The 16,529-nt window shown below is 46.2% G+C and overlaps 1 protein-coding gene across 1 annotated transcript in view; it reads right to left on the bottom strand.

Annotated features, from left to right (window-relative positions):
* The window catches only part of MYDGF (myeloid derived growth factor), a 75,562-nt gene extending 61,416 nt beyond the window's left edge, over positions 1-14,146 (bottom strand). Inside the window, exon 1 of the mRNA XM_069649358.1 lies at positions 13,798-14,146. Coding sequence (XP_069505459.1) covers positions 13,798-13,959 — 162 coding nt within the window. The 5' untranslated portion in view covers positions 13,960-14,146. The remainder of the gene's footprint in view (positions 1-13,797) is intronic.
* Positions 14,147-16,529: the final 2,383 nt, after the last annotated feature.

Below are 16,529 nucleotides of genomic sequence, written 5' to 3'. Positions count from 1 at the left end.
AGCAGGGAGAGAGCCAGAGGCAGCAGGCTATTATCACCTTCCTACTGAAGCTGTAACTAAATAAAGAAGACTTACCTTTTACAACCCTGGCTCCTTGGTGGTTCCTGTGTGTCCTGCTTGAAGTTAATACCACCAGTAGATACATCACAATCCACTTCGATCATTCCTCTAACAATAGTTGGACTTCATACGGTCTTGCTGGCCTCCGATCACACCAACCCCCACCTCAATTTCTCTCACTGCTCACAGGATTGCTCACCAAAGGCCCATGCTCTGAAACGCTATGCACATTCATACCATTCTTTCTGTGGCTTACGAAATGGCTTCAAAAATGTATTCATAAATGCAGAACGCTTGCTTTGCTTTTATTTAGAAATGGTTACTGGAAATAGCATAAAAATTAAGACACAAACGGCACAATTTTAATATAACCAAAGATCAATTTTATGATTGAAAAGTGTCAAAAATAAATACAATATTAGAGTTTTCTAAATTGGAACACTCGGGGCCCGATTCATGCAACATTTTGCCGGACAAAGTCACTTTGCACTGTTCCATGAATAAGGGTGTTTGTGAGCAGTGCGAAGTCACTTTGCACCAGTGCAAAGTACTTTGCACCGGACAAATTATTCCATGAATCAGACCCTCAGTGTTTTTCACATGCATGTGGCCGCACTATGGCTCCCCTGATGGCCTCCATGTAATCCATCCCCCACATGAAACCGCACATCGGCTAAGTGTCTCCCACTAAACGAAAGCGTGCTCTTGACCCTACTTTATTCTAAGCCTACACTGCAGCAAGCTAGGTCTAGAGCCTCTCGAACCAAGACATCCCACGCAAGTAAGTCACAACAGACTTGCGCTTCAGAACAGATTGAAAGACCCCTTCCAGGCGAAAGCAAGGCACCAACATCAACTGTGGGCACAACAAACATACCAAACCGCAGCCTGGAAAACGAAATCAAGAACAGCCAGGCAATGGACTTGACATTTCCCCTGCCAAATAGAAATAAGAGAGGGTGTGGGGGGTGGGGCGGGCTTACCTCTTTTTTTATTTTAATGCTCTCACATGTGTAACACAGATAGGCAGAGAGTCTGGGAAGGCGTGGATAGGGAAGAGTTGTACTGGTTGGAGCATCAGTAGTAGCATAGTAGGAGAGAGCAGTAGTAACGTAGAGAGTAGTGTGGAGAAATTAACTTTTGCAAACCAAGCGCCCCCCCCTTTCTAGCCCCGTGCATTCCACTGAACAGATTCACTGGTCTTAAAATTAATCCTGCTGCCTGTTCAAATACTGAAAAATATGCTTGTATTAATACCGACCAGTCTGCTCATATCCGAGTAATCTGCACTTCTTAACTAGGTTAGAGAAATAAAAACGCTTCAATCTTCCTGGTTCCGTGATTGATTTAGAAGGATGCATAACATGGAGGGCTTTAAGTGTGCCCGGTTAGCAGGCATTGCTTCAACAGCCACCAAAACCCTTCGCTTGAGTCAGGGCACTGCCAGTGCTCCCTTAACTGGGTGTAGGTCATGGGCCTGAGAGCACACAAAAGTGACCCACACCAAGGGCAGATCGATCAATTAATGACACGATCTAAAGGAATTGCATGCAGGAAAGCAGACTTCTGCTAAAGCAGGACAGCCAACACGTGACTGCCAACATGTCCGAATTAGTATACATGATTTGTGGTTTGCTGTCATTTTATTGTAGGTTATCACAAATTAAATATGCAGGGAGGCCAGTGTGAATTAAGTGCTCAGAAAGGTTGCTGGCTTGAATCACTGTCACAGATATGCTATACATAAAATGTGCTCGTTTTTATGTTCCCAAAATGCTCTTTGATTTTATGCAAAGCAGCAAGTACCGTACGTTAGAGCCATTTGTCCTTTGCCCCTTTCTCATGGGCGAATTTTACGGCCAGCTGAAGATGCGAAGGGGCTGAGTGGTAGCCCATTTCAAAATGATGGGGCTTCCCTTTTGAGGCAGCCGTGGGGAGCAGAGATTATAATTGAGAAGTTTCCAAATGCAAACTCCAAAGGGCAGATTTCTCGGGATTTCGCATTGAGGGTGCAAATTGCGAGCACGACCTTGAACTTCAGGATTTCTCTCAAGCATATTCCTTACCCCATAAACCAGCAGCAGGGTAAAACAGGGCAGTGATAAGTTAAACACCTTTTAAATAGGTCCGTTTTAGGCTAGCAAAAGCACATTTAAAGTGACACGGACTGTAGTTTGAGAAGACTGGTGCCATCCTAGGCAATATGTGCATACTATCCACCTTCCTTGTGCTTGATACTGTGGCAAATTCTTAGATAAAGAAATGGAGGAAGGGGGTTAAAAGCTAAAGATTATCATGCGACAGACTGCCAGCAGGTGAGCTGATCCCCTAATTGAGCACTTAAATTCTATTAAGCACATTGCACTTCAGTTACAGAAGTGTATTTACCCACCGATTACATTTCTTATTTACTAGTTGAGAAACTGATTTACAAGACAGCAATATATTTAGAAACTGAACCACAAAGAGCAGTATTTACAGCATGCAGCCAAGACCACCTGAGACAGAGAACCAAATTATAGGTTTGCAGGTTCTCGTGACGTATGGTCTGGGACAGGCAGCCCTCGTCCAAGCCACCTGCCCGTCCTTTAGACTCCCCAAACCCCCTTTTTAGTGAACCACCTCAATTTTGTATCCAACTTAAATCAATAAATACATGACTGTACTGTGTTAAGGCCAATAGACCAATGTCATCCTATTTGCCACGAACTAAGTCTGCAGACTTAGCCTTTTGCATTTTAGAATGAAAAGGACAGTATGAGTGGATCACAAGGATGAAATCCAAGCAATGTAAATGCATTGCAATATCTCCAAAATTGTGCTTGCAGAGTGTTGTCCAGGATCAGTCATGGTTTAGACCTGAAGATGAATGGCCTGCAGCAGGAGACCTCAGAATCAGAAGAAATAGTCTGTGTACCTCCAAACAAGATACTCTGAGGAAGATGTGTGTTGCAGTCGCATCAATCCAGAGATCATGCCCTGAAAGAGCAAATCAACAAATAGCAAGTTCACACTAGAGATTAAGTATTCTGCAGCAGATAATCCCAGAGCAAGTGGAAGGAAACTAAAACCCGAAAGAAGGACGACCTGAAAGATCTCGAGGACAGCAGCATCTCTCAGGACTTCTGCTTGGAAGGAGTCTCTCACATCAGCACAGGTCAGATACGGGAAAAAAAGAATGCAAGTCAAGCCATTTGAGATACCCATGCATCAGGAAATGGAATAGGGGCACTACTTGATGAATACAGTGACCACTAGAGCCACGCCGGACTTCTGAATGAAAAGTTTTCCCCATCTGAAAGAAACATTTCCCTGCAAGAGTTCAGCGGAATCACAAACACAGAGTACAGGTTACGGATCCAACAGGTCCAGCTAGATAAATAAAGGGGAAGGAACGCCATACTCAGTTCCCCACAAATACAGGGTGCCATCAGAAGTCCAAGGGTCTAGGCGATGTAGCAGAACAGCTTTATTCACCGTTGTCAGAGAAGTCGTCCTTCCAGGTGCTTTAGGATCGAATCTCACTGACAAAGTAAGGGCGTAGAGTCTCAGCTTTCATCATTAAACCGGAGGTTGGTAAGGACCCCAACCATCAATCGCACACGCGTACCATTATACCATTCATACTTTTGATGGCCAGACAAACATTGCTCTTCGTCACTTTCCAAGGCAAACACATGGATGTGGATTATCCCTTTCCCTGGTTTACACAGGCACATCCAGACAGAATCCATTTGTGAGCTCTGGGACAACCTCAGGTCACTCTGGGTGGCCAAAACACAAACAGCAATAGAGTCCCATTTCTAGGTTACTGGACTGAAGAAACAAGGAGCAATAAAGTTTCTCTGTACAGAAAAATGGCCATGCATGGTGCAGTCACGATAGTTACACTGCCGTGAACTAGTAACGGACACAGTGTCTGGGTGAGGGTATTCAAAACGTACTGTTGCAGCAACCCCGATCTGGGGTGGCAGGGAACAAGTCATTAAAAGAGTTGCGTCCTAAATAAGATTGGTTTTGACTTTCTGGAGGGGAGAAAAAAAAAAGAGCATCACAAAAGTGCATTAAAAAAAGTTCAGGGGTCTACGAAATATGGAGGAAAAAAAAGAAAAAAAAACGACTCTTCCCAACTGTCATCCAGTGGCTCCTGTATTCCCGGTATGAACTACTGCACTGCATGATGCCACAATATCTATGTTAGGCGGAGCTTGGCAGGTGCCCCGTAAAGTAAGTTTGAAAGGGAGCACTAGCTATTGCCAGCCATTCAAGGAAACCTCCATTGGGCAAGGATGTCCTGTATGTGGGCAAGGATAAGGCACATGATCCATAGAAGCATGATGGGTACAAAGGAGAAGGAAGGAACGGCTAAGCTGCCCGTTGATATTTTGAGTCAAAGCACACTCATTGACAAGAACGTAACACTGCCCTTTCTGCCCTTGTGAGCACCTTTTGACTGGACCGACAGCACAAAAACAGCCAATGGAAAAGCAAGAACTGCCGAGCCATCTGTTGGAATTTGCTTGGAGTAACAGTTAAGTGCAACGTTTCAATGCAAGGAGTCCAGGGAGCATCCAAGGCTAGCAAATTCAGAAATAGAATGCTAAAGTGACTGCAGTCAAACGTCCAACAGAACTTTTGTATCTGTTTTCTATTGATGCACCGACAGGCATTCTTTGAAGGTTGTAAAAGTGGACATGCCTGACTTGTAAAATTTTCTTTAGCAAAGGCCTAGTTGCCAGTTGAAAAGTGCCTGATGTGACGAATCGAGAGTATTTTCCCATTCTCCCCAGGGGTAGCCACCCCTTTTGAGGCTAGGGAAATGAGCCCTCACCGCAAGACTCTCCCACAAGGAAAGGAACGCCCTATGCAAGCCATCATATCTGCATATGTGGGACTGCCTCCAGTAATGACTAAGGTGCCCTCCTTTTGTTTGCCTCCAGGCAATGCTGAATCAACCACGATGCCTTTAAGAGCGAACTTGTATGAAAGAAGGACGAGAGGCTCAGAGAAGAGGAGAGAGAGCCATACACAGGGGAAGCCGTTCGACGTACCTACGCCTTGGAGGGGCAGAGCATAGTGGTGCAGTGGAGCCCGCAGCAATCCGAGAAGCAGAGAACACCAAAGTGAGACGCTGGAGAAAGCCATCAGGACGGAGTTTGGAGGAACGTCCGAAGTGGTGGTATGACGACGGAAACAACGTGGTGGGCCTGGGGTCCATCCAACAACCCTGACACCAGTGGAAGCGGGAGACCTGGAACCTCCCGTCAACCAGCATTCGCCGAGCGCGGCAACCCTATGGAGACGTCAAGAGCAGTGCTGCTGCAAAGCCTGCAGCAGGGAGACGAGGAACCGAAGACAGACCTGTGAGAGCCAAACCCTGAAAAGCCACCCACAACAAACGAAGGAACCGGGATGAAATGGAGAAGGGGGAGGGCTCTGGGGAAACCTACCTTAAGTGAAGGAACTTGTGGAAACTATGATATTGATGTTGGGATATTGAAAAAGCATACATGCAAATATCACAAGAAACTGAAAGTGAGTAGAGATATTAAGCATGCAGCTTTGAGAAATCTGGAGAGAGTATCCGATGAAGGAAGTTACAAAAGTTAACTGTTGAAGTCGGGGGATTCTTTAATGAAAATTCTGAAGAGTACTATGTGTCAAGATTACATATTGCGCCAAGGGCTCAGAGAAATAGTCAGTGAGACCCCGGAAGTGGTGCCTCACCCACGATGAAGATCTAGCAAACCCCAGAAGGGTCAAGTGGAAAGAGAGCAAAATACTTACAGGAAGGAATGTAAGATCATCTTAAGAAAACCATTAAGGAAATTATAAGCCTTACAGCATCCGGAAGACCAGACCTACCTCTTGGCAAGAGCTCATAAATAAGACACTGAGAACCAGAAGAGATCATTGTAACGGACTTGTTTCTAGAGGAGGACATTTTCAGATTTGATATATGCATGAACTAAGAGAACCCTGAAGTGAAGCCTTAAGACAGGTACCTGAAAGGAAGCAGCCAGGAGAGGGAAATTCTTTTGGTAATCTTTGTTTAGTGGTAGGGTCAGGGAGATTAGATTTTGGACAGAAGATATTTTTGATTTGAGCTTCCTGATGACAGACGAGCACCTTTAGTTAGTTTGGTTAGGTAGGTAGGTAGGTAGGTAACATCCCTGTAGCGATAGGTTAAGGTAGGCCTTTTCTTTATTATTTTGAATAAATACTGAAAAAGTGTCCAATATGCGTCTTACTCCTTCCCACCCACCACACTGAGGAGAGCTTTAAGTGGGGTGAAAATGATGGGGAGGCAAGTCACTAATTCCCACATTTCTATACAGGAATAGATTAAAAGCACATCCAAGGGCACATTTCTTGGCGTTATATTTAATGTCCCATGTCAATGGTTGGCCAGGTTAATTTCATTTTACGTTCATCATATTTGATGTTAATGAGACAAATCAGTCTTCTATTGTCAGAGGAGAATGGTACTGCTTTTGCGGGAGCAATCAGTGGGGCAAAACTAGATTACTGCAAAATCTTATTCCTGGGGGCAAATAAAAAAGGGCATTCAAAGCCTTAGGGTGATTCTCAATGCTGCAGCCCGTATTGTCACCAACAGCCCTCCGGCGAGCACATATTAAACCCGTTCTCAGGAGGCTGCTGTGAGAAACTGGAGGGCCTTCTCACAAGTAGTCCCCAGGGATTTGTTGTTCAGGTGGCCAGGGAAAGGTCATCACTCCTGGATCCCAATCCTGAGAGTGGACAAGCGAGACAGGAGCAACTGAAAAGGCGATCCGTGGGGACTGCGGGAAGAGTGTTCGAAGGCGAGACATGGTATTCTCCGTTCCGTGCCCCAATCCATCCTACCCTCCCTCTCCGTCTATGGAATATTGTCACCCGGGTCCGTCTTACCCCTTGACCTTCCCTCAAGAAAAGGGAAGGTCAAACATCTAGGGAGACCAAACCCTTGAAACGAACCTTGGAAAACCTCACCCACAAAAGCCCACTTTCTCTCAGTCTTTATGGGGGGGATTTCCAATCACACCTCAGCTACCCCTCCCCATTTCCAATAAGTACTAGGACGGAATACAAAGCGAGGCCTACCACGTAACACCTTTGAATTGTCCCACTAATAGTGTCAAGGTCAGGCACTTTTCCCCAACTGTGCACATCTGACTCCACTGAGGACTATAAAAAGGTGTGGCTCTGCACAGGTGAATGGGGGCGAGCTGGAGATGCAGTGTGGAGCACGGGAGCCAAGCAGCAGAAGGAAGCAGTGAGGAAGATCAGGAGAACCTGGAGAAGAACAGAGAGCTGAGACGCTGACCCGGTATGCCAGGAGAAGATACAGCTTGCCTAGGGAGCTGTGTCTCCAAGGAGCCGGAGTGAGCTGCTGGCCCTGTTTAAGGAACTGCGTGTTCCCTTGGGACGTGTGCCGCTCCCAAGGGTTTCAGAGGGGCAGGTGGTGAGACCCTGACCTGGACCCAAGCAACTAGAGGAAGACCACTTGCCAGCGCCGGGCTTACCAGCGAGTTTCATGAGAAAAGGAAGAGAGAAACTCTAGCGTGCAGGTGGCTGAACAGAATTGAAACAGCATAAAAGTGAAGAAAGTTTAAAGGAAAGCGTATCGCAAGTGTTGCGAAAGGAAAGAAGACAGGATTAATGCGCTAGAGGCGCGGAGACAAGAAAAAAAGGGTGCAAGCGACCCGAAAGCAAAAAGTGAAAGGTGCAAGTGTGCACAACAAAGTGAGAAGTGCGCAAGAAGCACAGTACAGTGAAAAGGAGCAAGAAACAGGTGCAACTGTGCACAGTAAAGCAGGAAGAAAGTATGAAAATCATGGAAAGTGTGAAAAGGGGTGTAGGAAACCCCAACACAGGAAAGTTAAGAGACTTATGAAAATAGAAGAAAAGGAGAGGGGATATTCATCAGAGTGGTTGCGGTAAGGAGGAGCAAAGAGGCTGGCGTTCTCGAAAGTCTCTGATACTGCCCCTGAAAGAACTGTGATTAACGAAGGGCGTAACCTGACAGGCAGAACTTCTGTATTACATAAAAGGGGCCCAAGCTTGGGGAAGGGAACCCTGAGAGGCCCAATAAAGATGATTTTATTCTTTTTTAAACAGAGACATAAGCTTGGGAAAGGGAACCCTGAGAAGCCTACAAGGAACTGCGTTTCAAACTTTGAAGAATTGAAGCTTGGGGAAGGGAATCCCAAGGAACCAGAAAATATTGCAAGAACCCTGTGGAGAAGGTTTCACGAACAACCCTTTTTGACTGTACTAATTTTTATGACATTGGCAGAAATATGCCTGGTGGGAAAACCACCTGAAACCAGCCTTGGTTTATATTTATTTTAAGAACCACTATTTTTCTTTTAAGAAGACTTCCTACCACTATTTGTCAAAGAGCGAGGGCATCGACGACCCTTAGAAACATCAGTTGAGGGAACAATCCATTTAGAGTTAGGGCCAGCTAGGTATTGCTTTACAAAATAACGGTTTTCAAACTGCTACTTTTGAGTCTTTGGGCCTCATTACACGGTAGGCGGTAACCATTGCGCTATTAGCGCCATTGTTGCCGCTGGTATTTTACCGTGTCCGCCTTGGTGGATGGTGGAATTACCGCCCTACTCCAAGGTGAGCGAGGGCGGTAATTCCCCATTCACCAAGGCACTTCCCCATTCCCATGTTAGCCCCCATAGGGCATAATGGTAATGGGGAAGACGCCAATTACGGTACCGCAAATTGCGGTACCGTAATTAGCACCAAGGTCCCTTTGCGGCACCCTACTTTAACGGCTGGTAAAACCAGCCGTTAAGGTCGGGTGCCGCAAAGGGAACTCGTAGTAAGGCGGTACCGGTGCCCTTACCGGTAAACCCTTACCGCCTACCGTGTAATGAGGCCCTTTGTCTCTCTTGATACCATGCATGTCTCACACTGTATTGACTTCCTGTGGCGGCCATGGTCAGATTTAAGGGCAAGGACCTTTTATATAAAATCCTTCACGGTCATGCCCCAACCTACTTGAAGCTTACCTGGCATTCACCAGCCTGCTTACCTGGCATTCACCAGCCCGAACAGGCACCCCTTTACAGATGAAATAAAGCCTTGGTTCGATCTTTTCAAATCTTGGCCCCTTCCCTCTAGAATTCGTTGACCCAAAAGATAATTTACAACAAACACATTTTTGTATTTTAGGTGAAAATTAAGAGGTTTATTTCAATGAATGCTGCCTTATCCCCTTCTTCCCCAGAGTCTTGGTTCGTTGCTGCTCCTTTGGCATAAAACTATAGGCCACCTTCTCTTCCAATCTTTTGCTTATGTTTCTCTGGCACTGGGAGTGTGAATACCCTTATGCCTGGGTATAGCTTCCAACTAGAAATCTTGAACCAATAGGGTCACTCAAAACAACAAGCACGCCCAACATCTCTGCCAGTATAAACCCTATCTAGCCAATGAGACAAGACCAAATGGAACATAATGTCAACACACCCATCCTAAAACTAGCCGAGTGAGGATGACCAAACCAAAAGACCAAGACAAGGCATTCATTCAAATCTACCTCTAAGCAAAACAATATGAATTAAACTAAATAAGGCACACAAAGGAGAGACACACAGCAGAGCAGTGAGAGACGACAAGCTCTGTTTCTTTACTACCGTTTGCCCCTTAAAACTCCCTCCAAGTCCCACTAATTGCTGACATGCCAACTCTTCCACGTCCAGAATTACTTCCCTTGCATTAGCCATAGGCACACGACCGCTACTCCATACCACCAGATAGATATCTCATGGCAGCTTTGCAATGGCGTTTTCATAAATTGAATAGTCCGCATTTTAGTACACTGTATACATTTATATATCACTCAAGAATAAAAACAGGGCATTGACTTGTGCTAAATTACTCTTGGCGAGTAGAAAATTGTGTCCCGTTTATGCGGATAATTGAGGGGGCAAGTGACTTTTTAGGTTTGACAAGTAGCTTGTAACTTGATATTTTATACCTCAGCCCGACACCATGGGTTATTATTGCATACCCAAGTTGCTTCTGAATAGATGGTCCTTCTCAACTTTAAGCAAAGCATCCATATAAGTAGCTGGCAATAGTCCTGCTATCCAAATTCGGTTATCATGGCAGAATCAGTAATTCAGCGACAGTACAGCACACAGTAATCCTAACTACCAAAGCAAATATTGGGCCTCATTATAACTCGCCCGGTATGGAAACAACGGTGGCAGTAAACCCGCCGCTACCGTTGTTTCCATGCGGGGCGATCACAACTCCTGCAGGCGGAGGCGTCAAACCCGCCAGGTCTGACCTGGCGGGTTTAACACCGCCCGCCTGCAGGCGGACGAGGAAACACCAGCACCATCACGAGATGGTGCCAGTGTTTCCATGATCCCCATCCCCATTGAGTCCCGTAGGACTCAATGGGAATGGGGATTAACACCATTCCGCCTCTGGAATTCCCAGGACACCAGGGTTGTAATGCCCCGGTAATTCCAGGAGTCACGGAGGTGGAATGGTAATACGAGTCCGGCAGTAACCAGGCGGTTTCACCGTCTGGGTTACCGCCGGACTCGCAATGAGGCCCATTGTCTTCCAACAATGTAATTTTCAGACTACCGAATTTTTACAAAAAAAACTTGGATTGCTTCAAGCAAAACCAAAGGCCGTTAGCTTCTTCACAAATGTCACAAAACAAAATACATATAACAAATTCTCAAGCGCCTGACCTCCAAAACTGGAATATGTTCAAATATCAACACTTGGATAACGGTTTCTTAGTTACCGTTTTATTATTACGCATCTTGCATCAATCGTAGGCGTATGCTAGCTCACCCCATCTTGAAAACCCCCAACATGTCCACTAGATTCCCCAAACAACCATGGGGAAAACCTGTTGCATCATGCATGCGCAGTACCTGATCTTATAAGGCGGTCCCACTTTAGAGTCTGTCATCCTTATAGCATTTAACAAAAAGTACATTACTGGCTTTTGCAGTATCTTCGCATATAGTATTGGCAGCACAACATTCGACCACCCTTCCAGACACCCACAAGAAAGAGACTGGATATTCGTATGCACAACGTTTACCATTAGGATAATTAATTTAGTCGGACTAAAACATTCCCCAATCAATGAAAAGTGACTGAACATATTTTCTTTCAGGCTCTTTGAGTCAAAACAAGAGCGCGGGGACCATAACTCAACACCAGAGGACACAGAACGTTAAAAAAAGGTACATATTTACAATGGTCTGTTTTAGTATTGGTTTGTCATACATACACTTCTGACCAAATGCAATACCTTTGAATGTGCATTTGCCACTGTGAGAGAAAATTCACATTTCAGAATCACAATTTCTTCTGCCAGTGTATCCAAGAGGACTATAAAGTTGGAAAAGTGATACAGAGTACTTGGTCAACCGGGCACTGACCACTAAGTTAAGTTAAGTTATGTGTGTGTGATATATAGAGACTTTTTGCATGCATCAAGAGCCAGAGTACATATAACATTTTCTATCGCCCGTAGGTCCACCTCGAAATCAGTGGGGCAATGCCAAGATGAGAACCAATACATCAAGCTACCTATATTGGACGATTCATGAACCAAAAAAGGTTTCTCCATAGATAGCTGAAGTCCCCCTGAAGAAGGGCTGAAACATGTTGAGGAACCATTTGCGATGAACGACATGAAGCGGCACATTTCTATGCCTTTTACGGCTTCCGAGGCAGAGTAAATTCAGGGCCCCCCGTTAGTCCCCCGCCTCTTCTCCCCGTTTCCCAAAATCCCATGGCCATGAGAGCCAAACGCTGCAGCATGCGCTCTCTCCTGGTGCCCCCACATCCCGTTCCGTGTGACCGCTCCCCAGATGTCGGTGATTTGGCCTACAGCCCTATTTGAATTCAGGAACTAGGGCAACACCCTTTGCGAAGGAACCCGAGGCTAAGGACAGCACCAGATGATGTCTGCAGAAGACTCAGTACGCCGGCAGCCATCAATCGGCAGCAACTACCAAGGTAAGGGTGGTGTAACCGACGGTGACAGCAATCACTGCACCCCACTAAACTGACCCACCCCTAGGACTACATATTTCTAAAATAGCCCACGCTATGACGGTCATATCTCGCAGGTGTACTATAATGCTAATAATTGTCAGGGATAAGCTTTTAACTGCCCCACCTTTCCCAGATTACCATGTGTCCTCCTAGACAGATTTGTACTAGAACTGCGAGATAAGTCTTACATGACGTCTAGTTATAATTGTGATGTTTGCCATGCTTCACATCTAAATAGTCAACCCAAATCTAACCCACCACCCCCTCTTTTTCAGATACGCCCGAGTGCCTGGGGACCACTCCGGTGGTGATGGTGCGTCGTGCAAATACCTTTAACATTAACAGTATTTGAACTAATGAATTTCTCATTTATGTGTCAATATGAAACGCTTGCAAAAAAAGTCTAGGTATAAGGCAATCCTGGATGACCCTACATATCCAAAATTAATAAAAACTGAGTACACAGTCATCAATTAACACAATTCCCAAACACTAATTGGAAAATAACCCATCAATGTAACTTAAAGGCTTCTTCCCTTCATTCGTCAACAATGCCAAGTCTCTAGGCTTCAGACCTTCCGTTCAAGGAGCACCATGAAAAGTGTACATAGCCATCAAAACGTAGCTAGGGAATCCCTTCTGATGAGTTTTTAACGTGTAGGCGACAGACTTTTTATTTCTGGTTTATGCATTTAAATTGTGAGTCATTTTTTTACATTTGACTTTTTGGAAGCAAGAGACTTAAAACGAGATCATGTACAATTTTACCCTTTGAATGGGAACTGACCCTCATCAGAGCAGTTATGCCAGCAGTCGCTCGGAGCCGGCCCGTATGCCAAAAGCCACTCAAACGCTTGGCGCAGGAACACGATGGAGCGGGGCTCTGGCGAAACATATTCTGCCCCCAGAGACACGTTATAACGAGCATTGCATAAGACTTGACTTCTGTGAGCAGTCTGCATGGATTGCGTGTGGATTACACAGTGGGTTGCTTGTGTGAGTGTGTAACAACTCTGCTTCAGAACAGGATACTCCCAGCGAGATCTGTCCTGAAGCAGAGTTGTCACATGCACAAGCAACCCACGTTTCTGTTCAGACAGGTATACTTGTCCTGCAATGTAGAGACATGTTTTCTTATGGTGAGTAGTGTGACCAATTAAAACTCCAGACCACAACTTCCATTCTTCTCTAAAAAGGTGTACTCATACTTACGTTCCCATAATGCTATTTGCTTTCATGCAAATCGCAGTATGGGTTTCCATGAAGAGAGACTGTATTGCGTAACCTGGCCTGGGACCACGCCCCTCGGCCGCGCCGCTTCAAGGATGAGAGTGTTCCCCCAATACATTTTCCCCATTTCCAGCACTGCAAAGGGCTCCTTCTCTCCAAGTGACAGAATACACCCCACTGTGTTCTCTCGCCACTGCCACTCTCATAGAGTTTCCCACACGGACCTGTGAACCCAGCTTTGCCTTCCGAGATACATCCAGTGTACCCATAAAGCCCGATAATTAAACCGGTGCACCAATACAGACCTTAGACCAGCATTCCAAAGTATCCAAACATCTTCCTCTCAGTGACCATTACGAGCACTCACACCTAGGATATCTTCACAGCAATCGACAAGCCTCAGTTTCAAAGAGTGGCAGTCTGAACAGCACATTCCACCTTGCTCACCAAGGTTCGAGAGAACGAGTGCACCTGTCCTCCGGGTCTCACATCAAAATCTTCAGTGATGGGAGGCGTCTCCCCCCACGTGCCGCTTGTCACAAGCGCGAGGATCAGAACGGTGAATAACTCTGGAGCGACCCGCCAGTTCTGACAGCTATGCGGCGCCATCTTACTACAGGACCAAGCAACAGACTAACTGCACGTCAGCATGAGCCGCTCCAACCGGAAGCGCGCAAAGACAGGGTGGACTGGAAAATCATAGCTACGGCTACTGGCTCGGGTCAATCCATGGAGCTGGAGACCAGATGAACACCTCCCATCGCATTCATGTAACAAAAGCTCGAGTGTTCTGTTTGAACACCGGCGACCTGCCCCATCCTAAATGAAATACGTTGACGTGGATATCATATGCCACGTGTACATAGCCCAAAGCCTTTTTTCGTTTATAATATTATTTCACTTACAAAAAAGACATTAATAAACATATTAATGGATCTAAAACATTCATATAGCTATATTACTTAATGTAAATAATATTCAAGAACAATGTAGTATTGGTGCTATTAGTTATGCCCTTAATAAAAAAGAATTGAGTTTCAGTAACTGGTTATTAAGCTTACATTGTTAAAGATACAAGTAGAATAATTTAATCAATAAATACGCTCAGGGCTTTGTTTAGCTCATAAACTCCAAGCATGACATCACTTGGGCGGATCTGTATGTCTCATTCTGTAGGAGTATTACAAATGTAACAACGTCCATCCGGAATAATATTTTATGACGAAAATCCACATATCTACGCATAATGATGAGACATGCATCATCACGCAATTTAAGTAAAGTATGCACAATGTGCATGGGCGTGGCATTTTCCCCCTGAAAGTGAATGTAGGCTCCCGCGTAAGTATTGCCAGGTCTCAATGTACATCCTGCATCCACACTGTACCGCCTCACTAGCAGTGAAGCAAATCTTTGCCGACCGCATCCCCCAGCGCCGCTGGTCACTGCCGGAGGTGGGGGGGCATCTTTTTTTAGCTCAGACTCCGCAGCAGTGACTTAATCACTGGAATAGGACGCTGATACTAATGCATCAGCGCCCCATTGTAATGAAAACCGCCCGCTCCCGCACCAGAGCGGAGAGGTAATCACTTCACTGGGGTGCCGATGCGAAAGCATCAGCGGCCTATTGTTATTAAACATAGCTCTCAACCATTTGTGTCGCAAAGGCGGGTGAAAACACTGAAACCCATTGAAACGAATGGGTGTGCATGAGGCTTTGCGGGTGAGTCCGCTGTTTACAAGGCGGGTGACACCCGCCAAAAGTGTGTGAGTTGAGAGCTATGATTAAATGCACCCCACACGCACGCTGGAAGCCCGGCGCCAGCACAAGAGCGGGGCACATTCAATTTCAATAGGGCGCCTGCCACGCCTTCTCCCACCACGCCAGCTCGGGGGAGACCTTGAAAGACTCCCCTGAGCTGGCGGATGGCTAATTAATGGTGTCCCGGGCGGCCCTGCCCTAAGCCCATCCCTGTTGAAGCTGATATCCATGAGGACACACACCATTGAGATTTAGGTAGTGTGTTTATTTGAGAACCCAGCGAGCCACCGCAGCACAGCTGCTGCTTCCTCCAAGTCTCACAAACTCAAACCAAACAATTCTTAACTGTCCTATTGTGGAATTCTAGATGGAGAATTCCAGAACAGGACAGTGATACACATCACATATCCCCCTATAGGGAAACTAAAGAAAGATGGGGAAAGCAAAGGGGAGGGTGGGGAAAAAGAAAGCTAGATAAATCAACATTAAGAACACAAGGATGGAAAACTGTTGTCAATCAACAATATATGAAGTCTTCCTGCATCGTGGGGACAAGCAACAGTACCAGAGAGCCTCTTCGCCACAAGGCCAGCACCAGGACGTCCCGAAACATAAAACCAAGCCACCTACGAGGTACGCCCACTGAACTTGGACTTCCTGCATATTGCATGCCACCTCTCGACCTAAGAGGAAAAATTGCACTAAATTGCCTGAGTGAGCGCTAAGTTTATACTGTCTTTGCGCATTACCTACTCCCAAGTGCAGCTTTGTTTTTCATTCTTGACCAGCTCAGTTAGGCTGTTCTCTCCAATGGTGATTCCCCTGCTCCAAGATGGTCAACGCCATCTGTGTCCAGCAATGCCATTCCCAGCCAGCCCTCCAGTGACCTCCATTGTCTGGCCGGTGTCACTAAAGGGGCAATCAGAGAAGCCGGCAGGCTTAGCCAACCCCCTACTCAAGGACGACCACTAAAGCCCCTGTCTGAGCCTGTCGGAGCGTGCTGGAGCTGCGAGCATCTCTCCATGATACTCCATGGCATGTAGGCTCACAGTCAAAGGAAGCCCTGGTTCCATCCACCTGCACTGGTAAACCCCAACATGCACACGCACCCCCCCTCCTTTTGACACAACCCCCACCAGCACTGCGGCACGACCCACTTTGAACAAACTCTCCACCAGCTCCAAGACTCATCTACAGCAGCCCCTCTGACGCCTTCATAGGCAATTCAAACCCAGCTGCTTCAACCCCACTCTACTCCCTATCCAACCAACAACAGTACATGATAATGACTTTCCAGGCCCTATAGGTATCCCCTTTGAGCCCCACTCAGCCCATGCTCCTCGTGTAAATGCACACCTAACCCACGTCGCTGAGCCCACTTCTGCCAGACTCCGTTAAACTATGCCACCTCCCCACC

Source organism: Ambystoma mexicanum, chromosome 1p (assembly GCF_040938575.1).
Source record: "Ambystoma mexicanum isolate Mex_15411 chromosome 1p, UKY_AmexF1_1, whole genome shotgun sequence".
Taxonomy (NCBI): Eukaryota; Metazoa; Chordata; class Amphibia; order Caudata; family Ambystomatidae; genus Ambystoma; species Ambystoma mexicanum.
The sequence above is the reverse complement of the archived record's forward strand: the minus strand, read 5'-3'. Positions and strand labels throughout refer to the sequence as shown.